The sequence below is a fragment of the Lactuca saligna genome, chromosome 5, assembly GCF_052625555.1.
Source record: "Lactuca saligna cultivar CGN05327 chromosome 5, ASM5262555v1, whole genome shotgun sequence".
Taxonomy (NCBI): domain Eukaryota; kingdom Viridiplantae; phylum Streptophyta; class Magnoliopsida; order Asterales; family Asteraceae; genus Lactuca; species Lactuca saligna.
Window position 1 is genome coordinate 162,557,518 of NC_136421.1, and position 24,496 is coordinate 162,582,013.

Sequence of the window (24,496 nt, forward strand, 5' to 3'; positions counted from 1 at the left end):
GATCTGACCATACCATGCAGCCAACACCACTTCGGTTCATGTACATTAAGGTACATGCAAACCGTGTGTCATATAGCCATCTAAAATGACCATACAACTAACAACCACTTTGGCTCTAGTTTATTCAACCAATTTAATTTGCAATGTACTACCCATGCTCTCTGTTACCCCGGAAGAGCAAATATAAATCAACATAGGCATGCTAGTCAAACAACCGATACAAACAACATAGCATGTACCAAAAATCAACATCGCATGTTACTGCTAATTAGCCATTTCTAGACATCATAATTCAATACATTTTTGTAACCGACTTTGGAGATTCTCACACTAGTTTTTTTGGTTGCTACTCATACTACTTGTATTAGCCATTCCTACACTTGCCAAAGAATAATAGACATTTGAAACCTTCGAAAATAAAAATTTCACATAAGAGTTATAACAAGAAACAAACAAACATACATACACATGTTGCCCTTCTCATATAATTAAATATTATAAAATGTTGCACAAGAACAAGAAAACAAACTCAAGAAGGAAACAGGATCCTAAAGTGATATATATATATATATATATATATATATATATATATATATATATATATATATATATATATATATATATATATATATATATATATATATATATATATATATATATATAGATGAGTGCTAACAACTCATCACTCATTTAAGATATCAAAATTCAAACATTTGTGAGGGAAGTACCACAGATCTGCAGTAAAGAACCTCCCTTTTTCACTTTTATCAGTAACATCATATCTCATGTATATTGACTGTGACTGAGCCTCAACCCACAAATCTTGTTTAACAGCAGCACCAGGCTTCGAGCCACTAATAAAAAATGTGTAATCATGTCTCTTCTTTTCAATCGGCACCCATTTCATTTCTCCAAAATCCATTTCAAGAACCTTGTACGCATCTTTGGAATAGGTTTCCATCACATACAGGTTTTCACCCGAACTTACAAACATTGGGTAATAGAATTCTTGCTTCAGAGAATTCTCGGTTTTGAGTATCGTCAGTTTGGGCGTTGGAAAGAGTCTCATTTCACATAAATTTCGTTCCCTCAAATCATCACTATCGTAGTTTAGTGTATATATCTTCCCCTTCAAAGCATGTATATCAAGGATGTGGGAAGAGGTGTACACATGACTCCATGCTCCTTCACCCGCTGTAGAAAACCATATTCGATGGTTGAATCTCTTTAAGATAAGAAACACCCATTTAGATTTTAAAGATGAAAAGACAAGAATGCCACTGACTTTTGTTTCACCGCTATAGACTTTCGAAGGGACATGAGGGAAATGAAGTTCATGCCTTGTGATAGGATTCACAAGCCAGAAGTCCTTGGTTGCCCACCCATACAAGATCAAGTAACCACAAGTTAATCCAACATAGATCCTGCCACCAGAATGAGGAAGTATTGTCTTGAAGTTTTTTCCTTCAAAGTCTTGTAGGTAGCACTCTTTCATATTAACATGACTAGAGATATACATCAACATCGGTGGTTTCGATGCCATAAACGTTTTCTTGTTTGGGAGTGCTTGTGACCTCCATGACTTGCAGACTTTGCTGAATGCAACAAAATCAAGAATTCCCAGTTGCATCATAATTATAAAAAGTGCATCATGGTTAAGCTCCGACCAAGGTGCCACACCACCGTTGTGACAAGTCTTGATCCTCTTACTGCTAGATGATGTATCATCATGATTCTGGCTTTGAGTCATGCTTCTACTTATCTTAGCCTCTTCTACAACTGCAAATGAAAAAATAATCAAGAGGTGTAAACAGGAGATGAACATACACAAACATATAAATGCTTCCCTGGCTTCTCAAATAACTGAATTTTACGAAAAAATTAAGAGATAGAGAACAATCTCAAGAATGAAAAGGATCCAAATGTGAAAACAAAACAAAATTGTTAGTTACAAGTTCTGGAAGAGATGAGCACCCTTAACAAATATAAATGTTGTTGATGAACTAAAAAGGGTTTCCTCGACAAGGATACAAAATTGTTGATAATAATGCTGCTGTAATCAAAACCTTACATGTAACCTGATTAACAAATTCAAATCAATCCAACAAACTAATTAAAATCACTTTATTAAGAGACAAAAGTGTTGTATTAAAAAGAACGCCAGGTCAAAATACTAAGCTAAGATAACTATTTCACGATTGCACTGGTAATCGTGTATAGACTTGTACACAAATACATGAAAATTTTAACTATTAAAATAAAAAATAAAAGAAAAACTGAGCTGATATAATGGGAAACATAGAATCTAACAAATCATCGTCCTATAAAACTGAAACCGAAAAATCCATACTTTATAAGTGAGCAAGACTCAACCAAAGTCTTATTGATACTTAAAATGGAAGAACATGAAAATCATTAAAATTTATGGATTTTCAGTGAATTGCATAACACAAAATGTACACGAACAATATGCATAAAAAAATTAGGGTTTTGTATGGATGAAATTAAAAGTCACTGTTTGATAGGAGAAAACGGATATGTAATCACAGATTAACATCCAAATTCTCTCAAACCACGTATAAACAAACACAAACAAAATTGAATATTCTCCGTCACGTATCAATTGGGGTCGGAAGGGTGGCTTACATACATATCAAAGATTTCGTCTCCCTATCTGCGATGCTTCCCACTCCGTATATGCTCCCCACCTAATCGAAATTTCAGCTGCCCACAATCGACAATTTCGTTCCCCTTAGTCCACCACGATTTCGTCGATGCTTCCCACTCTACCGTACTATCGCTTCACCTGCAGAAAACTTTTGGGCCCAGCGAAAGGTAGCACTTTGTAATAGTATTTCCAAATCTTAGTATTTATAACCCGTGCTTTGAAACGTTTTGGAATTGACCACGATTTAGAACATTCGGTGTGGGTCGTATACGGTGTAGGTCGTGTTATCATAGTATTTTCAAATCTTAGTATTTAATTTTTGAGATTTTTTTATTATAAAATAGTTTATAAGTTATTTTTTAAAAAACTATTTAGATTAGATTTTTAAAAGTTTTTATTTTTTAATTTTTCAATTATACCATTTTATTAATAATAGGAACACATTCATTTAAAATATCATTTTATGTTATGTTATATGTTTCAGTTAGTTTTTTAGTTAATTTTAGCAAAAGTCATTTTTTATTAGCTAATTTTTTCGCTATCATGTAGTTTTTTATTTAACAACTAGTTTTTCAACTAATACGCCAAATATAGTTTAGGAATGATAGTTGTTCAACAACGATCGGTTCTATGTTAAGTTATAGATCAGACTGAATCAAACGATTCTACAAAATCGGGTTGAACTGATGTGATAGAACCGATAAAAAACCGTTTGAACCGGTTTATTGACTTCAATAGTTGAATTCCACTTAGTCATTATGAAGACAATCAATTGCTAATAAAATTGAATCGTGTGATCGATTAAGTTATTTCGAATGTACACAACTCGAATACTACTCACGACACAACGAGATGTAGACAGACAGTTGAACTAGAAGCTGATCATTAAAACGGTTCAACTAAAAAAACAAATTTTAAAATCTATCAATAAATGCATATCAATTTCATTAATAGAGAACAATATTATCATCTACCTTAATAAATAAAGATCTTTTTGCCACATGTCATATTTTTATTCATTTTGTCACATATAAATTTATGGTTATTTTAAATTAATTTATTTTACATGTTATTTTATGATTTTTCTTTTTTTTTATTAAATTACACATATTATTTAAATCTAGCAATAAATGCATATCAATTTTATTAATAGATTTTCCTTCTAATTTAAAAATTACTAAATTAATTTTTTATTAATTTCTTTTCTTTATATATTTAAAGTTTTTTGTTTAAATTGAAAAGTGAAAAAAAAAATACAATTTAACTTTTATAATTCAATATTTTTCTTACTTTTCTTATAAATTCAAACTTCTCAAATATTTTGAATTTTATTTTTAAATTTTCTATAAAATGAAATCATGTAATACATGGTTGTCACACCTAGTGATCATTATATATCCCATGGGCAATCCATGTGTTGACATTTTTTTTAAAACAACACCCCAATAATTTACCAAATTCGTTCCTATAGCGACAATAGAATTACAAAAATAGTCCATATCAAGATATATACATAAGCCATGTATCACTGGTAATTTTCGGCAAATGATAACTAAATATATTTTACGATTTTGATTAGCAATTATTAAATTAGATAAGTCGTCAAAATCTGGGCTGATACTGAGTAATTAAATATCCTCAAAAGCCCAAGACACGATATAAAAAATGATAAATATCCTCAAAAGCCCAAGACACGATATAAAAAATGATCTTTATCGTTATTATTTAACTAAATATTTATATATAATATATAAGAAAAAATGGGTCTATGTAGCTGCCCACCTTCTGCTTTTTCAACGCCCACCATTGTAAAAATAATATTTTATTAAATATTTTATAGTAAATCGAATCTTACGTGTCGATCATGCAAAAAAAAAAAGTTTCGTAGATTAAGTAACAAATCTTACGTGTCGATCATGCAAAAAAAGCTGCCCACTTTCCTCTCTTTCAACACACATTTATGATAACCGATCAATGCACGATAAAAGATAAGGATTGGAGGTTGCGCATGTATTGCACATTAACTAAGAAATCTTACGTGTCGATCATGCAAAAAAAAATTCATACATTTTAAATACGTGTCAAAATTAAAATCTATGTTTTATTTTGTGACGAACGCACATTAAGCAACAAATATCACGTGTTGTTCATACAATAAAACTTATGTATGTTTTAAATACATGTCAAAAGTAAAGTATAAATGTTATGTTAATATGATTAATATAACACTAATCAGTCTTCAAATAGTTTTTGTAGAGATAAATGTTCTTCAAAGTATTAAAATTTCATCGTTTGCTATTTATTCACTTTATGTGTAGAAAATGATTAATTGTTGGGCATCTTCTAATCAGTATGGTAGCGCCTACGGACTAATCAGAGATTAACCGTGGCCTAATACGGATTTTTACAACACTAATATGTGTGCGCGCGTGTGTGCGCGCGTGTGTGTGTGTGTGTGTGTGTATATATATATATATATATATATATATATATATATATATATATATATAGAGAGAGAGAGAGAGAGAGAGTAAAGATCAAATAAGAAGAATATATTTGGTAGGAAGGTAAGAAATTTTTCTATATGCATATTTGCTTAGGAAAAAATAAAATGACTCATTAGATGATTCAAAAGTAAGATGATTCACAAGAACAAATTACGAAAAAAAAAAACACCTTCATTTTTCATTTTTAGGTAAATGAAGAAAAAAAAAATCACGTTTATGACAATTTTAGTGAATATCAACAAAATCATCATAAAAATAAATCATCGAAATGTTTTTTCGGGATTTATTTTTGTTGAATTATGTTATTGTTGATTCATTTGTTTTTTTCGCCAAAAAAACAAGTCCAAATTTTTTTTTACCTTCCTACCAAAAAAAATTATTACTGGATCTATATATATATATATATATATATATATATATATATATATATATATATATATATATATATATATTAAGTAATGATATACATTTGTAAGATATGTATATTAATTGATAAATAATCAATGCACGATAAAGTTGAGGAATGGAGGTTGTGGATAGAATGCACATTATGAAACAAGTGTTATATGTTGATCATACAAGAATAGTTTTGTATGTCTTATATACGTGTCAAAATTAAAGTATACATGTTGGTTTATTTAACATCCCTGAATTTACGGTTATTTTAAAAGTTTTATTCATGCTTATTTTAAAACATGGTATTTTTTTGTTGCGAAGTTGGTCCCAAAAATATTATTTCAAAGTGAGATAATATTAACATTAAACATTTCCGAAGAAACATTCGATATTAATATTTTTTCAAAACTTGGGATACCATAACTGATACAAAACATAAGCATAAACAGTCATTACATTAATTTATACTAATGATCTACGTCTCCTTGAATCTCTTAGTGTAATGTATCTTCACATTGATACCTGTGATTCACAAATAACTGAGTCGGTCAAGTTGGAAAGTCTGGTAAGTATATAAGGTGTTCAACCCCACAATAATACAATTAATATGTTTAATTATCAACAATTAACCCAATTACCCATCCCCGTTTTATTATTTATTCTTCCTTAAGGATTAATCCTAAGGGTCATCTCCTACATCAAGTTTACCTATCATCGCCTGCATTGCATAGACATAATTGTTTTAGGGATTGCTCCCCCATTACGTGTCCAGTAAGGGTTAGAGTATGATCGCATGAATATGTAGTTACATCGCCTAAACTCACAATTCATCACCTATAGGTTATGAGCATGCTAGTGTTTCCACATGATTTGTTTAGATTAGTCGGTGGTCATCATCTATAGTTTGGTAGATGACTACATCACAACATCACAAATCAAGGTCATGGCATCTCCTAGTTATCCCCTATTTATCATCACCTATTTACCCTTACCTATCTACCATCACCTATCTATCATCTCCTATCTACCATCCCATATTACTACCTAATATACGTTGATAAGTGTATAATACTTATATGATTAAATTAGTTTAAATGTTGTCTCATGTTATTTTATCTAACACATAACATTTTCGACACAGATAATAAGCACATAAAGCATGTAATTATCTAGATACTTTATATCTATGTGTAAGATGAAGTTGACTATGCACTAACTTGATAAAAGTGGATCTTGGAATTTGGGTAGAACCTTGCCTTAGCACTTTCAATAACCTAAATGTATAACACTAAGTCTTTGTATCATCCCAATCTTTAGGTATGAATTTAAAACTTTATATTTGTGTTGTCAGGGTAATTCGATGAGTTGGAAGCCTCCAACTCGTAGTGTAGAGTATTTAATGCCCGCGTATCTTTCAATTTCTACTCGACAAGGCCCTAACTCGACGAGTTGAAGGATGAACATGATAACCCTAAATTTTAGGGTTTCCACCCTATTCACTACAAGAAAAACAGCCTTTTATGACACTCATTGCGCGTCGTAAAAGACTCAGACAAGGCGCAAATGCGCGTCATGGAAGGTCGTGTCATAAAGAGAGACGACACGATTTTGGGCGTCGTCTATAGATGACGCGCATTTATGACGCTCATTTACGACGCGTAATTATGACGCACGTCTACGCGCGACATGCAATGCGTATCAAGGAAGGCCCTGTCATAAAGGAAGACGACACGCATTTGCGTGTCGTAACCTTATGACGCGCGTGTTAATGACACACATTGCGTATAAAGAAAGCCCTTGTCAAGAAAGGCCATGTCATAAATGAAGATGACACACTTTTTTACGTATCATAATTTTAGTTGTTTAAAAAAAATATTATTTATAGATTTACTTATTTTCAAATTAAATTTGTATTTAACGTTTCATAATAGAAAATAAAACATCATATAAAAAAATAGAATGCATTGCATAAATTTAATGTCATACAAATAATCATTTCGTGGAAAGATAAAACAAATCAATAGAAGTTGTAACAAAAATTTACAAACGAAATTCAAAAGACAACAAAAATGGAAAAGAACCACACCAGCGTGTAAACCGTATGATGAACTTGATGGATTTCCCTACAAAAGAAAACAAAAATTCAAAATTATTTGTTATAAATGTCTCATTAAGTTAGAAAAAATCACACGTCAAAAGGTAATATTCAGTACGTATTTCAATTAAACCTTACTTAGCCTACTCTCATGTAAAAATAATTTAGCAGAAAACAATATCAAAGTCACAAGACAAAATGGAAAAAGAACCACACTATGGTGTAAACCACATTATGTACAGATTGAACATCTAGAACAACCTTTATCTTGTCGTAGCTTCTCTTTTTTAGCACCAGTAATTTTTGCAACCTCATCTAAACTACTATCAACACGGTTAATCCTTGTAGAAAAATGTCTCTTGGTAGCCTAATCAACATAATAAACAACCCAAATTAATAACAAAAAAATATATCTAAAACTTGTTTAAACTTTAGATAACAAAGTTTTTAAATAACTTACTGCAAGTGATGACTAAACAGTGTCAAGCTATTTAGCTAAAGCATTTGTGGCATCAGATAAACTTCATTTTGTAGCAAACATTATCAAGCTATCAGGAAGTTTCCAACCCTGTTAATGATACCATTTATGTTAGTTGAAGAAAAACTATGTACAAGTTAACTGTTAATGATACCAGGTGTCAAGAACATCTGTATCTTGATATATTTCGACATTTTTTCCATATTTCTTTTGAGCTTTTTTAAAAGCTTCATCTTTATTTTTTGCAGCTATCTAATCTTCTTTGACATCATCGGATGGTCCTTGTGATGTTGCAGCTGCCATAACCTCGCCAGGTGGCGGGTGATCAAACCTGCATGTCACCCCATATTTGCAAGCCCCTGTCTTCATGTAGTATGGGTAGTGTATTGCACCCTGTTCAATGATGTAGACATCAAGGGCATTTATGTCTTTTTCAAACGCAAGAAATCCAATGCATAACAAGTTCTTTTCCAATAATACCCTTTGTTAATTGTCATAATCAAATGAAGTAGGTAGTATTCTATTACCGGTCTAATGGGGAGGCCTTTTGAGTTATGCAACATGGCAGGGGCAAAAGGGGTAATTGAAAGTTCCAAATTCCCATTTCCATTTGTCCTACCACCAACTGTAAAAGTTTTACCATTACCATCTTCTACCTCGGTTGCTGTAATTATGATGTCCTTTGGGTGATGGAATTTTCAGGTTGAACCAAATCTACATTTTCCAGTCTTCATATAGAAATGCTTACAGATAAACAAGTTAAAAAAAAAGAAATAGATGAGTAAAATGGGAAAAGTTAAAGAGTCAAAGTGAAGTATAGATTAGAGACGGACATAATAATCCAAAAGACACGACATGGTTTTGATTTTCAGGTTTCCCTTCTCCAATATTAGGTGGTCGTGGTAGCTTCACACGATATATCTCATGTAATCACACCACATAACAATTATAGTGGTGAAGTTTGTGACTTTATTGCTTGGTTTTGGTAGCTTACCTGGTCAAACCCGTTGACTGCTTCGACTAAAAAGGGTGAGTAAATCAATTGATTCTTCCTGCTCTTCAACATAAGCCATCTTGGAGTGATTAACATGTTTCAATCATGGGCAATGCAAGAAGTCTTTTAGGTAAAATCACATATTTGGCCTTTAACCACTACACTTTCGACAAACAACAATTGACAAAACTGTTCATCAAGATGTAATGTGCATTTTTTGCTTTTTGGATCTTGTATGCGAGTCTTCGGAGTCCCCAATCACTGAATCTATGAACTCAGCCCTTTTTCTCAGTTAGAAACTCTTGATACATAAATCTAATGATGATGAATCCAGTGATCAAGTAAAGAAAGAGAAGCAGCAGACTGAGGAAGGTGGTTCTGCTTCAACGGAAAAAGAAAAGATGAAGAAGGAGTTGAAGTGGACATGAGGGGTAAATTGGTCAAATCACTTTCTTTTCAATCGGAAATCAGATAAATAATATGTCAAATGAATTTGTTTCTCAACCGTACAACAAGGGTAAATCGGTCAAATCATTTTCTTTTATTCATTAATAATTTTCAACAAACCATATAGGGGTTGTCCAATGCCATTTAATGGGTACTATAGACATCTGGCTAATAGTCAAACATTATTATAAAATAAAGTCGAACATAGTAATTGTCAGTACCTTTTGTGTTATCCAGAGCTTATTCTTGTCTGCTTGGACCAAGTTCCAGTAATTAAGAATCGTATCATCCTGTACAAACAAAAACCCTTCTGCACTCTTAAATCTATCAAACAATCTTGAAAGTTGCCTGCCACACACAAAAAAACAAACTAATTTGTTACAAGCCTAAATGTCTAAAATACCCTTGTCTTGCTTACCATATGCATGATGCATCATATCACTCTTTTAAATGCAAGACAGTATGAGCTCAATCTTTCAAAATTTATACACTATACTAGCCAAAAAGGATTACCAACTTTTTACAAATTTATACACTATACTTTGCTGAGGAAGGTTGTTCTGCTTCAATGGAAAAAGAAAATAAGAAGAAGAAGGATGTTGAAGCGGAAAAAGGGAAGCAACACTCTGAATATGAATAATGTGGTCAAGAATCAACATATAGAGGAAAAATTCACAAAACCAAAGGGGAATTAAAATTTATATATAGATGTTGAAATGGGAAGACAAACTATGTCAGGACTTGCAAGTTTTAATCCTATCAATAGATAGATGGCCAAAAAACTTGAAGTGGCAAGCAAGCTTCCTACTTCTTCCTGAAAAATCAATAAATCTCACATACATACATACATACATACATACATACATACATATACATATATTGATAAGAGAGGAAGATAGAGAATACCATCTCACATTGATTGATTTTAATCCTATCAATAGAAAGATGCCCAAAAAACTTGCAAGTTTTTCTTGGTATGATTGGAGGACAAGGGGTACCAACAAGAGGCTTGTCAATAAAAAATGATAGTTAAAATTTTTAATATAACATGAAAAAAAAACAAAAAGAAGTTTCAATTGGACTTCAAGACTTCGAGCTCTTGAAGATTCCTCTCAGAACATGCATTTAGAAACACCAGAGGCACACAATCGAGTATTCCTTGGTTCCATTTGTTGTCCCAGAGGATATTTTCTACTGAAGATGCCAAGAGGAAGTCAAAATCAGATTGATTTCTCACTGTATAGTTGAATTAGCTTCTCACTGTGACATCCTTGTTGTGGCGAGTGCACTAACTGCAGAAACCCTGCCATATCATCAACCGCCAAGTCATCGATGCACTGGTCCCCAAGGGGTTTCTCATCAACATTGGGAGGGGCCCACACATTGATGAACCTGAACTGGTATCTGCCCTTGTTGAAAGGCGGATAGCAGGTGCAGGTCTTGATGTGTTTCAGAATGAACCCCATGTCCCTAAAGAAGTTTTTGGTCTTGATAATGTAGTCCTTGTACCATATATTGGGAGTGACACTGTTGAGACTGTAAAAGCCATGGATGATCTTGTGGTAGGGAACCTAGAGGCTTATTTTTCCAAGAAGACATTGTTGAGACTGTAAAATCCATTGTTACTACAGTTAGTACCACCACACTGAGGTGAAATCAAAATCAGAAACCTAAACAAATCAAAAAAGTAATATCAGGGCTGAAAATTGATTAAATACAAGAAATTTTTGGAATATATGAAATAGAAAGGGATAAAACCTCAATGCTTGGGTGCACAACTCGAACAAGTTCCCCACATACTCTTATGCCTCTGCAGTAACTTTGTAATAGCGTTCACCAACAGCAAATAAAACAGGAGCAGAAATAGCCTAAGAGAAAATGTTATCACATGCAAAACATTATTGCTCTCAAGAAACTACTATGAAAATATTAACGACATTATTGATTTCTCTTAAGTTAATAATAGGTAGGTGGATCATCAAGTACTTTTTAGGATATAATGTAACATAATAAAACATTCCATATTGACAGTCTCTTAAACTAGACTACACAATTGAAAGTGGTAATTGCACTACAAAGATACCAGCTACAGTCTATTAGCTATCCATTTGAGAATTCATCTTGTTTTCTTCTTTCTGTAATTTTATCCATTTGAGTACTACTTCTTGTTCAATAACAGATCCCAATATTTGTTTTTTTTTGTTATGTTCTTTTTTTATTTGAGTTTTGATTTTGTTGGTTTGACTTTTGGGTATTTTGTTTGGTTTCAGGTTTTTTGTGGAGGAATATGAAGGAGATTAAGAAGACGAAAGTGACAAGGGCATAATGGTCATTTACGCAAATAAGCAGCTGTGTCATAATCATTACTCTTTAAATAATTATGTAAAACATTTGAAATGCGTTGTTTCTATGATTGTCATTAAGGATCCAAGAATCTATTTAGACATGAACTTTGTAGCTGAATCCATTGAAGAATCAATCAACATTTTCATTTTCATTCACGAGGGTAAAAGTTGAAATGAAATAGCTTTTACCATAGATTGAGCTCTACTGGAAATATATGCAGAAAGTGCAAATAAAATCCATATATTGAGCTCTACTGGAAATATAGGTAGAAACGAAAAGAATTTTTTTTGTTTTGTTTTAATCTTTATTACGTATTTATTTACCGAGTATAAGACTCACATGAACACAGTAGAGAAGGGACCTGGACATGATGATAGATAAAACTTAATAAAAACTATGAGTAAATTAACCTAATCACTGGAGATTACCTAAAAAATCATAAACCCTAGAAGTTTCTGAAGATTAATTTAGGGAAGTTGCATAGAAACTGAAACATACATAAGCCCTAGAAATCTATTAACATGTAAAGTACCTGATTGATGCACAAGCATTTTAGTAGTTTGCCCCACTTTCACCATTGACCAAGATCGAGTTGATTTTTCCTTCATTAACCATTGCCCTAATACATTCATTATAAAATAAAGAGGTGTGGAGAGGACATAATCTAAAAGCAGAATCTGCAATTGCAAAACATGAGGATCTAGCTCCCCAAATGTTGTTCCTTTGTAGAGTTGCATCATTGTGTAGTTGTTGAAATAAGAGAAAATAAAGATACCTGATAGAAAAAATGGAAGCTGTAATTATCAGAATTAACCAGACATCCAGAAGAAACAAAACAAAATGAAAAGGAAGAAGAAAGCTTCGTGGTCGTTTATTGCTTCCAGATAGGATGGGGACTTTAATTTTTTTTAAGAGAACCGACGATAGAGGGTTGAATAGGGCCATAGGAGCCATTGTTACAACCTATCAATTTCATTCATGAAGTATTATGGGAATAATACAAGAGGCGAATGTCGATTGTAATTTCAAATGAAGTATTAAAAGATGGTAGACCAAAAACCTGATAGAAGTCGTCGGAGCCAGAACCAACATAACTACCGAATGTATTATTTACACAAATAGGGACGTGATATAATATGTGACATAGCTTCACCTCGAGGTCCTCCTCTACCTGATTTGATTTGAGAGGCATGTATTCAACAAGGATTTTTGAGGAAGTCGTAGATCCTCAATCTGGTTGTACTGGAAGAATAAAGTATCGCGGTGACATCGGATTGAGAAACGGAGGGAGACAGAGCGGCATGGTGGTAGCGATGGCGCCAATGGATGTAACGGCGAGAAAGGCTACATGAAAAAAGATGGGTTTTAGGTTAGAGAGAGAGAAATGAAGAAGAAGATGCTAGGCTTCTTTCTTGTTGATTGGAAGCGGAGGGGGGTTAATTTTTCACATAGGCGGGTTTTTAATTGTTGGGGATTTCATTTCCCGCTCAAAACGCTTGTTTCATTAAAAAATATAAAGCGACACACATTTTATAATAGGCGTCCTCTGTATTTCTTTTTTTTTCTTTTCTGACACTAATTTAAGGGCACACACAAATGGGTGTCCTCTATCCTTCAAATTTTATAAGAGATGACATTATTTTTTGTACGCAAGCTTTTGCGTATCGTAAATCACTGTGTGTCATTATTTACGCGTCATTAAAGGCTGTTTTTCTAGTAGTGATTTCAAGGCCTTAACTCTCATTGTTAGCCTCCCTCATCGTCCCCTCAGTCCAAAGAAAACCCTAATCGTGCCTGTTTCCCCATATTGAGTGTGTGTGAGCTTAAAGAGTATTCTTTGGTGCTTTTCTTGAAGGATCTTAAAGTTGGTGGTGCAAAGCTGAAGGGAGAAGCTTTAGATCCAGGATTTTAAATGTTTTTGTAGCCACTTGGAGGTATAAAGTCGTTATCTTCATCATCTCTTTTTCTAGATATCTTCTCTTGAAAGTTATGGCCATTATTATCTTGTTTTGGAACCCTTCTTGGATTTGAGCATGTTATGAAGCCATGGTTTCAGATCTGGACATCTGATGGCCTCCATGGACTTAAAGTTGCCAACTTTATCAAGTATGGGCCCTCTTTAATGCCCTAGGTCCTTTGATAAGCATTATTTGAGTGTTTTAGCCCTCTTGATGCCATGCATGGAGGTAAAGTGTAACACCCATGTTTCTGGCTAAGCATTAGTATGATGATGTAATAGTCAAGGTTAACCATTGTAATTCATTTTCAATTAATGAAGATGAACCACTTGAATATTATGTGAATTGTGAGATTTTATGTGCTCTTATACCTGTGTATAAAGATATAATAAATCAAGAATCAAAATAAGCGTCAAAAATAAAATGTTAGATAAACCTGATATATATGAAGAAAGTTGTATTGGTCATGACAAGGTTTCTGCAGATATAAAGAACGCCAAAATCCGAGTTATAACGAAGAAGTTATGACTTGTCGAAGTTTCGCAACAAATCCGACACGACACTGTGTGACGTAAAAAGTGAGTTTATGATAAAGCGCTTTTAGCCTTAACAATCTAAACAAAAGTCATAGAATACGTTAAACCAAGAGTGTGCCTAAAAAGAACACCTAAATCGGACTTCGTATGAGGAAGTTATGATTTTTCTAAGTTTTTTCGTAACAGTATGCAGCCCAGAGTTCAGATAGTAGATCGACCGATTTATAGCCGACACAACCTAAACGAGAATCGAAGGTCTCGTTAATAATAATTCAATGTTAAAAAGACGGAAAAAACAGACGTCAGATGAAGAAGTTACGATTTTTTAATAGACTTATTCTGTCCCGGTCTGTTAAAAATACAACTTTAAAAATAAATTCAAAACTAGCTGACAGATTCTAAACGAAAGTTGTAGAGCATGTCTCTACCTACGCATGGACTTACCCTTTCCCAAAATTTTAACGGACTTATTTTTTCCCGACACCTGCCCTCTACGTGCAGCGTACCATTAAGGGTACGCGTAGCGTAATCCGAAGGCTCTGCAGTATAAAAGGGGTGCGAGGTAGCCTTATTTCTCACACCTCAAATCCATTTCTTTCTATCTCTACACTCTCTCTATCCTCTTTAAACCCCGCTAAAGCCTAAGGAACCTCCCTAGCACTAGAAGGAAGCCCCGGAGAGCCCGATGGCTCCGACAAAAAGAGCTTTTCGGCGAGGCAACCTCATTTATCACACCTCAAATCCAGTATCTCTTTATTCATAAGGAATTGAATGTGAGGCAACGACACTGGCTAGAGTCACTCAAGGGCTACGACTATGAGATACTTACTACCTTGGTAAAGAAAATGTTGTTGCATATTTTCTAACACGAAAAGTAAACCTTGAAAGGAAAAGGACAAGAGTGTTAAGAATTGGAGTTGTCTCAACAACTGTGGAAAGCATTAAGAAAGCTCAGGAAGAAGGTTCTGATGGAAGAAACTCACAAGACCATGTACACGATTCGTCCAGACAACACCAAAATGTATCGGGCTTTGAAACACTGCTATTGGTGGCCTACGATGAAGCTCAATGTTGCAAAGTATGCGGCCAAGTGTGTAACATGTCTGAGAGTTAAGGCACAACATCAGAAACCATGTGGGAGTTTAGAACCTTTACATGTACCGATGGGTAAATGGGAAGACATCACCATGTATTCTGTAACTAAGCTACCCAGAACGAAGAACGGTCACGACATGATTTTGGTAGTCGTGGATCGTTTCACTAAGAGTGCACACTTCATAGCAGCCAATGAGAGATGATCTATGGATAAGCTTGCAAATGCTTAGGTGAAGGAAGTAGTAAGACTTCATGGTGCTCCTTTAATGATTGTATCAGATCGTGATAACTGTTTCACGTCAAGGCTTTGGAGGAGTCTACAAGAGGAAATGGGTACGAAATTGTGTTTAAGTACAACCAACCATCTGCAGACTAATGGTTAGAGCAAAAGAATGATTAAAACACTGGAAGATATGCTAAGAGCATATATCCTAGAATTCCAAGGTAACTAGGATGAGCATTTACCCTTGGTAGAATTTTCCTACAATAATAGTTTCCACTCAAGCATCAAGATGGCACCTTATCAAGCCTTGTATGGAAAGAAGTGTCGTACGCCATCTTATTGGCTTGAAGCTGGAGAAAAGCAGTTCATAGGTCCTGAGATATCCCATCAGACTACTGAAACGCTAATGTTCATTAGAGAAAGGATGTTAGTAGCTCAAGATCGTCAAAAGAGCTATGCTGAAAAGAAAACACGACTGATGACATTTGAAGTTAGAGATTTGGTTTTGCTTAAAGTCTTACTGGGGAAGGGACTTATTAGATTTGGGAAAAGAGGAAAGTTGAGTCCAAGGTTTATTGGACTATTCAAGTTCTTTAGACGATTGGGAACCAAGGTTACAAGCTAGAACTGCCAGAAGAACTAGATGGTATCCATAACACTTCGCATGTGTGTTATTTGAGGAAGTTCACGGGAGAAGTTCCTGACATAATTCCGATTTCAAAGTAAAGTATGGATGAGAATAAGAGGCTAATTGAAGAGGCCGAGGCAATTTTTGCCCGTAAGACTAAGAAGTTGCGACACAATATGGTCGACTTAGTTCTTGTGCGATGGAAACATTCGAATGGGCCGAACCTCACCTAGGTAACAGAGAGTGACATGATGAGTCGCTATCCACATCTGTTTGCTGATGCATGATTCTGGGACGGAATCATCCTAAGGTGGAGAGAATTGTAACAGCCATGTTTCTGGGCTAAGTATTAGTATGATGATGTAATAGTCAAGGTCAACCATTCTAACTCATTTTAAAGTAATAAAGATGAGTTACTTAGATATTTTGTGAATTATGTGATTTTATGTGCTTATATACTTGTCTATAAAGATATAATAAATGAAGAATGAAAAGAAATATCAAAAATAAAATATTAGATAAACCTGATATCTATGAAGAAAGTTGTAGTGGTCATGACAAGGATTCCGGAGATATAAAGAACGCCGAAATCTAAGTTATAACAAAGAATTTATGACACGTCGAAGTTTTGTGGCAAAATCGACACAACATTGCATGACATAAGAAGTGGGTTTATGATAAAGTGCTTTTGGTATTAAAAATCTAAATGAAAGTCGTAGCATACGGTAAATCAAGAGCATGCGTAAAAAGAACGCCCAAATTTTACTACGTATGAGAAAGTTATGTTTGTCGAAGTAGGCCATGTATGAAATTGGGACACGCGTGGGTACGCCCAACATAGGTTGGGTTACGCCCAGTGTTGTAGAGTGAATGGTCGCGGGTGCAAGGACGTGTACGCCCAGCGTACTAGAGGTACACCCAACATACACTTAGAGTCCTTAAACGCTAATTTGAGGGTGAGCCACTATATAAAGAGCATAATGGCTCAAACCCTAGCCTCATTATCAGTCTCCCCAGCCTCAAAGAAACCCTAGAACGCCTCACACTTCCTTTTTGTGAGATCTTGACCTTGGGAAGCTCATTTTGGTGGTTAAATCTTGGAAGAGGAAAAGAGGAAGTTGTCAAAGAAGGACTTGGGAAGTTGGAGCTTATAGATCTGGAATAACATCATCTTTTGGAGCCCTTTTGAGGTATAAATTCTTTTGCTTGACATTTATTTTGTGTAGATCTTTGTGTTATGAGGTCTTAACACCATTTCTTGTCCCAAAACCCTCAAAGTGATGCATGTTGCGAGTTAGTTGAGATTAGCTGTCCTTTCTGACCTTAGGAGAGTTCTTGAGTGAGAAAAATGAGGTCCTAATGGCTTTGGTTATCTCATGTGTGATATAAGTAGGTCTTAATGGATTAAGACCTTGGGTTAAGAGCTTTATGGACGTCCTAAGTAATAAATTTTAAGACTTTATGAATCCTAGGCATATTTGGTCTATGAATCTGAAGTTTGAGCTTAAGAGCTTAAGTCATTAAGCACTTATGAGGATTTTTGTGGAACTTATGTATGCCCCGTGTAAATAGCTGTACGCCCAGTGTATAGGGTCAACAACCCATTTTCCAGTCAACCTGAGACGGGGTATGCCCCGCTTACCAGAGGAGTACGCCGAGCGTATGCCCTCTGTTGAGTTTTCATTTTGGGCCTTAAGAGATTGGGTTGTCATTAAGCTAATAGAGCTTGGGCCGTGACTGGATGTTATGGATGGAGTAATTTGGACTCACTAATTAGTATGGACCTTGGATCCAGGCCCATTTGGTAAGGTAGATCCAATTTAGTAAATTGGGCCAATATTGGGCTTTGCTTCGGACTTTTGGTTGTTGGTCCATTAGTGGGCTTGAGAACTTACCTAGTGTTAGGCCTTTCATAGTTTGATTGTGGGCCTTAGTCATGGACCAAATTGAGTTAAGGGTACATTGGTCAATTTACCCTTGGAAGGATATTGTACTTGGGCTAATGGTGTTTTTGTTGCTTTGGATAGTTCGGGATTTTTTGTGAGACGGTGGTTCGGGTGTCTGCTTATTCAGTATAGAGTTTTGGCAGTTCCAAGGTGAGTTATCCTCACTATATCGACAAGGTTTAAGGCACCAAGGCCGACCCTTTATCGGATGGAAATCCAGGTAGTTGTTACGTTATTGCTTTGTTATATGTTTGCATCCTGGTAGTTAGGATGGTGTATGTGAGAGACCTGGTTATGGTCGGAATCCTGGTATATATAGGATGATATTATGTTAGTGACCGGTTAGGTTGGTATCCTGGTTAGAGGATGTTATGTATGTGATCTGCTAGATCAGTTGGTTAGTGATAAATTGCTATATGATTATATGTTTATGTGCACATGGTTGTTTGATTGGGGTTGGGTTGAGGCAGGTCATGCTTTGTGTTGTAGGCCAACATACCCAGGGCGGACCAGATATTCCGAAGGCCCAGCGAGCGGTCCGAATAGGCTGTAGGCCCCATGAGGGTGGACCACATGTGCCGAGGCTCGGAGAGTGGACCAGGCTGACTGAAGGCCCGGTGCGGGCAGACCAACCACACTACAGACTCGATGTATATGGATAGACTCGGAGGGGGACCAAGTGAACTGAAGGCCCGATGCGACGGACCAGTCACACAGTAGACCCGAAGTGCATGGCTATTCTGTTATGTTATGATATGATATGTTATGTGTATTGTATATGTGGTTGGTATTTTGGGGATATCTCACTAAGCTTTCGGTCTTACAGTTGTGGTTTAATGTTGCAGGTATTTCATGAGAGCGTGGCAAGGCAAAGGCGTGATCATACCGCTCCTCATGTTTATGTTTTATGATATGGTTCTGGGAATACTCTGATAATAAATATATTGAAAACCTTTTTGTAATAACTTTATGAAAGTGGGTTGTTTTTGAAACCTTTTAATTGGTTGGAATTTTTAGAGTGTTACACACGTCGTCGAAACTGGTTTGACCTTACTTACCCAATCTCATGTGCCACAACGCTTCTAGCATATCTCCTTTGAAACAGCCGTATACCTTATAAATTGAATGCCCTTACGAACTACCAAAAATATTTCACCTTTTGAATACATCTTTCATCATAAACCCTACTTCTCGTTCCTACGAGTTTTTGGCTATCAATGCAACCCCCACCTCCATCCCTACAACAAACATAAAATGGATTTCCGATCCACTCCGTGTGTCTTTTTGGACTACAGCCCTTCACATCAAGGCTATCGATGTCTTGATCTCTCCTCAGACCGCATTTACATTGCTTGTCATGTCCGCTTTAATAAAACATTTTTTCCTTTTTCCACATCCTTATTGTACCATCCGGGATTTTGGGTATGTTAGTTTGTGTTTCAAATTTTGAGGATTTAGGAGGGAATCGATGAGTCGAGAGTCTGACTCGCCGAGTCACGTCGAGTTGATTGCTGGTATTTAATGAGAGGACTCGACGAGTCCAAGTATGGACTCACCAAGTAGGTGTTGGGCAGAGAAAACCCTAAGTTCCGTGATTAGAGCCTATTTAAAGGAACATATGACCTTGGATACGCCTCATATCTCCTATGAGAAACCCTAAACCACCATTGGAGCCAAAGGAGAGTTCTTACGATGAAATCAAGTATTTTGGTGTGATTTTGCAAAGGAAGAGAAGGGATTCAACTAGAAGGACCAAAGGGGGATGTCATTCTGAGACATTCAAGCAGGGATCTCCATTATGAGGTAGTAATTCGACCCTTTCTTCTGTTTTGTGAAGAATCCTTGAATATAGGGTTTTCTTTACCCTTTATTGGATAGTATATGATGCATATGATGTCCGAACGTGGAATAAGTATTAGATTTGGACCTTAAGAGGCCCAAAGAGTCCCAATCTTCCAGCTTTATGCAGTTCCATTGAAGTTATGAATCTAGGATGCTATTTTTAGAGCTATTTCACTATATAGAGTTATATGTGTGTTGCATGTGTATAAAGTCTGGAACATTACATGACTATTTGGTGTTAGAAGATCATATCTATATGTTGGGGAAACAGATCTGACCTCGGAAGGTCATTTGAGTGTGGCCATGGAGGAAACTCGACGAGTCCATAAGAGGACCCGACGAGTCGAGTCAGGTTGCCCCGCGATTCGTTACCAGTGGTAACCAATCGAGTGAAACGTTAACTCGAAGATTCGGGTGAGACCTTAGGAGGATTTAGAGGACAAGCATCGACTCGCCGAATCACCTGAGTGCACTCGACGAGTCTAGTTAAAGTTTGACCGTTGACTAGAGTTAACTTCAATTAACCTTAGGGTTTTGGTCATACTGATACAAGAGAGGTCAGGGAGGGGTAGAATTGTCTTCTACCCATTCTATAGAGATGAGGTTAAGAGAAAGTATTAATTAGAGATGTTTGCCTTATGTGTTAGGTAGAGGTTCGATCGAGGTTATCAAGCCAAAAGGTTTACTAGACATCATGAGAGGTGAGTCTTCTCACTATACTATACCTAGAGTGGTGACTATGTATGATCGGAAGGTATTATATGTTATGCGGAGTATGTGATATGTGTTGTTATGTGATATGTATGTGTTATGCTACGTTATTAGTACCATGATATGGACCGGAAGGTCAACAGTGTATGGACTGGAAGGTCAAGATGATGATGACCGGAAGGTCAAACAAGTAGGGCCGGAAGTTTTGCCAGAGTTGGGACAAAAGTCCCCTGAGACACATGGATTGGAAGATCCCATAGAGTTATGGCCATGAGTGGCTTATGTGTTGTATGTGGTATTTTGGGGAACTCGGTAAGGATTTATGCTTACAGTGTTACGTGTTCTGTGTTTCAGGTACTAGCGATGATCGTGGGAAGGCGCCGACATGATCCGTACACACTGGCAGAAGATTTATTTATGATCTTGGGATATGTTTTATCATGATGGCATTTGTAAATTTGAGATTTGAGAATATTGAATCAGATTTATGTTATTTGAAAAATGAAAAATTGTTTTGAAAGTTCACGTTGTTACAAGTTGGTTTCAAAGCCTTGGTTTGAGGGATTCAGATTCACCTTCGGGCATATCGGAACTCAAACTGAGGATTTGTGAAAGTTTTCATATAAGAAACATTTTTTCTTAAAAGTAAAAGAATTTGAGAAAGCGGAAGAAGCAGTGTGTACGATCAGTCAGCGCCCGAACGGTGATTTCCCAAAATACCCTTACGTTATGTGTTATGAGATATGATATGATATGCTATGTATGCTAGAGTAGGCTAGGTATTCCTATTAGGACTAGGGTGGCCAGATTTGTGATCCCTTAGCCTAGGAGATTACTGCTTCTATGAGACGCTTGAGAGTGAGTAGGTAGCACTGAGGAGCTTATGAGGGGCCTACCGAAGGGTAGCCGGTGTTTAGCGAGAAGTAGAGTACTTGTGATCTGGGATCCTAGGAGGAGGACTTGAGGTGAGTACTGATGCGGTATGGATGGTAGTATAAGGCTCGTACTACTGAAAACACCGGTCAATATGCAGTCCAAGTAAGAATCCTTAGGATACCAAGGAACAAGTCGGATTGGGTGATCGAGTGAGAGCATACTCGATCGAGTCTCTGGTATCTTTATGTTGTGTTTCAGAGACATCATGGTGGGTACACGTCACACCAAAGATCAGCAGAGTTAGCGATGAAGAGATTTGCAGGATGACTCACGATGAGGTTGGCCTCTGATGTTGAGGGATGTTTCTACACCTATTTGGAACATTTGAGGGTACGGTTCGCACGGAACCAGCTCCGCTTGGGAGCGAAAGACTAGTAGAAGTTTGTGTCGGAAGACTTCACTCCTACAGACATTGCAACGGTGACCTAGAAGAAGTTCACCACAATGTTTCGGGATGATTAGGTTCCGCAGTGGAGAGGGAACGATTGGCGCAGGAGACCTTGTCCTTTAGGTAGGGGACGGAGTTCGTGACTGTGGTTACACAGATGTTTCACGAGAAGGTGCAGTTTTGCCCTGAGCATGTGTCTTCTGAGCAGGCACGCATGACTCGATATCTAAGCATTCTGAGGAGAGTTATCCGGAAGTTGTGGCGAACTCGATGTACCAAACATTTTCCGAGATCCAGGAAAATGCTCGGAAGAAAGGAGATTGGGCTGGGGACTCAGGCCATGGAGGAAGTTGAACCTCAGGAGAGGTGATGTCATGGTTCAAGTACCATGATTGGTAGCAGACCGAGTGGTGATGTCATGGTTCGAGTACCATGGTGGGTAGCAGATTGAGAGGTGGTGTCATGGTTCAGATATCATGATTCGTAGCAGATAATGCTTGTACCTTTTTTCTAGATTATTCTGTCATGATGGATTAGCTGGAGATCGGATGCGACAGGGTATTAGGCTTGAGGGCCATGTTGAATGAGTTTCAAAAGAAGCATCACTTGAGAGGGAGGTTGAGATAAATTCAAGGATTTTTGGTGAGATGACAGATGCAGTCGCAAGACTCAAGGATGAATAGAGATGATGCTTTTGAAGGACTGCGGCCTTACGATGCGCGTGTCGTAACCTTACGACGCGCGTGTTAATGACACGCAATGCGTATCAAAGAAGCCCCTGTCAAGAAAGGTCATGTCATAAATGAAGATAACACACCTTTTTGCGTATCGTAATTTTAAATGTTTCAAAAAAATATTATTTATATATTTACTAATTTTCAAATTAAATTTGCATTTAATGTCTCATAATATAAAATAAAATATCATACACAAAAAATACAATCTATTTCATAAAATTTAATGTCATACAAATAATCGTTCCTTGGAAAGATAAAATAAATCAATATAAGTTGTAACAAAAATATACAAACTAATAGTTCTAATAACCTAATGTGTGCCTCACTGTAAACAAGATTTGTGTTGATTTTTTTAAATGTGTGCCTAACTTGTCTCCACTCTTCCTTAGTAACACCACTCAAGGACTCTAAATCTATGAACTTTCTTACAGTATCTATATTGTCTGCAAAAAAAAAAAAAAAAAAAAAAAAAAAAAAAAAAAACATAACTACAAAATAAGTGTCTAGGATTAACAATGTTGCCAAACTAGTAAGCATAATACAAGTACAAATATAAAATACAACAAAAATTGAGTAATTTTACAAAACATTCCTTCAAGTTGTTATAAAGAATAATGACTTTACCTGACCAGTAGCATCTATTGTTGAAGATGCAACATGAAGCATAGGATTTGTATAGTCCCTAAATAACTATAAAGCTTATTAGGTTAGAGGCAAACCCATCAATCATTTTTGTACAAAAGTAAAGTGCATTGACCATATTTGTACAAAAGAGTAGAGTACATTCTCTTTCCTGTAATTTGCTAATAACAATATTTAACCCATACTCATTTTCTCATCAATCAACTTTATATAATCAAAATCTACAAAAAAGAAACCTCAATCAGTCATTTTATTTCTAAATTATTTATCAAATCAAAATGATATTTGTGCCAAACAGTCATCTCACCGGTTTCGGTCCTAACTGTTCAAGAATACCTGCACGCAAACAGAACTTTGTAACCATGATGGCTTAAAAAAATTGAAAGAACTTACCAATTACTCCTCATGTTCTTGAAATCCATCTTGATTGAGTCTATTAACAGCAACTACAATGGCAGTTCCTGGATTTGAAGTTACAATATGAAATCACATCACATTCTGTAAGCGAATTAAATAACCTAAAATAACAATAAATATAAAAACAAATTATCTAAAACTTAATCTTTATAAATAGTTTTCGTTACGAAAAGTTGTTTTTACACTCAGCCTTATCTTACTGTCTTCCATCTCGGCAATCACTTAACTGGTGAATGGGTATTCAACTTGTGAATCGATCATATAACATTTAATGTCATCAATGAGATTGTGTTGATGGTAGGGGCAATTTCGATATTTTCATAAAATCTAATAGGTAAAGCCAATTATTATAAAATTATATTTAAAAATATATATATTAGAAAACATTACAAAAATAAGATGTTAATTAACAGAGGTAAAGCTAGTTATTATGAAATTATATTTAAAAATATACATATAACAGTTTCCTTCCGAACTGGTTTCCAAGGAACCGAACCGGTTTACAA

The 24,496-nt window shown here is 35.7% G+C and overlaps 1 protein-coding gene across 1 annotated transcript; it reads right to left on the reverse strand.

Moving 5' to 3' along the window:
- Positions 1-682: 682 nt before the first annotated feature.
- LOC145045901 (uncharacterized) lies at positions 683-2,829 on the reverse strand. The gene is made up of 2 exons (XM_078994190.1): positions 2,647-2,829; positions 683-1,779 (listed from the first exon to the last, which is right to left on the reverse strand). The coding sequence occupies exon 2, from the start codon at positions 1,748-1,750 to the stop codon at positions 683-685; it is 1,068 nt and encodes a 355-aa protein (XP_078850316.1). The 5' UTR covers positions 1,751-1,779; positions 2,647-2,829.
- Positions 2,830-24,496: the final 21,667 nt, after the last annotated feature.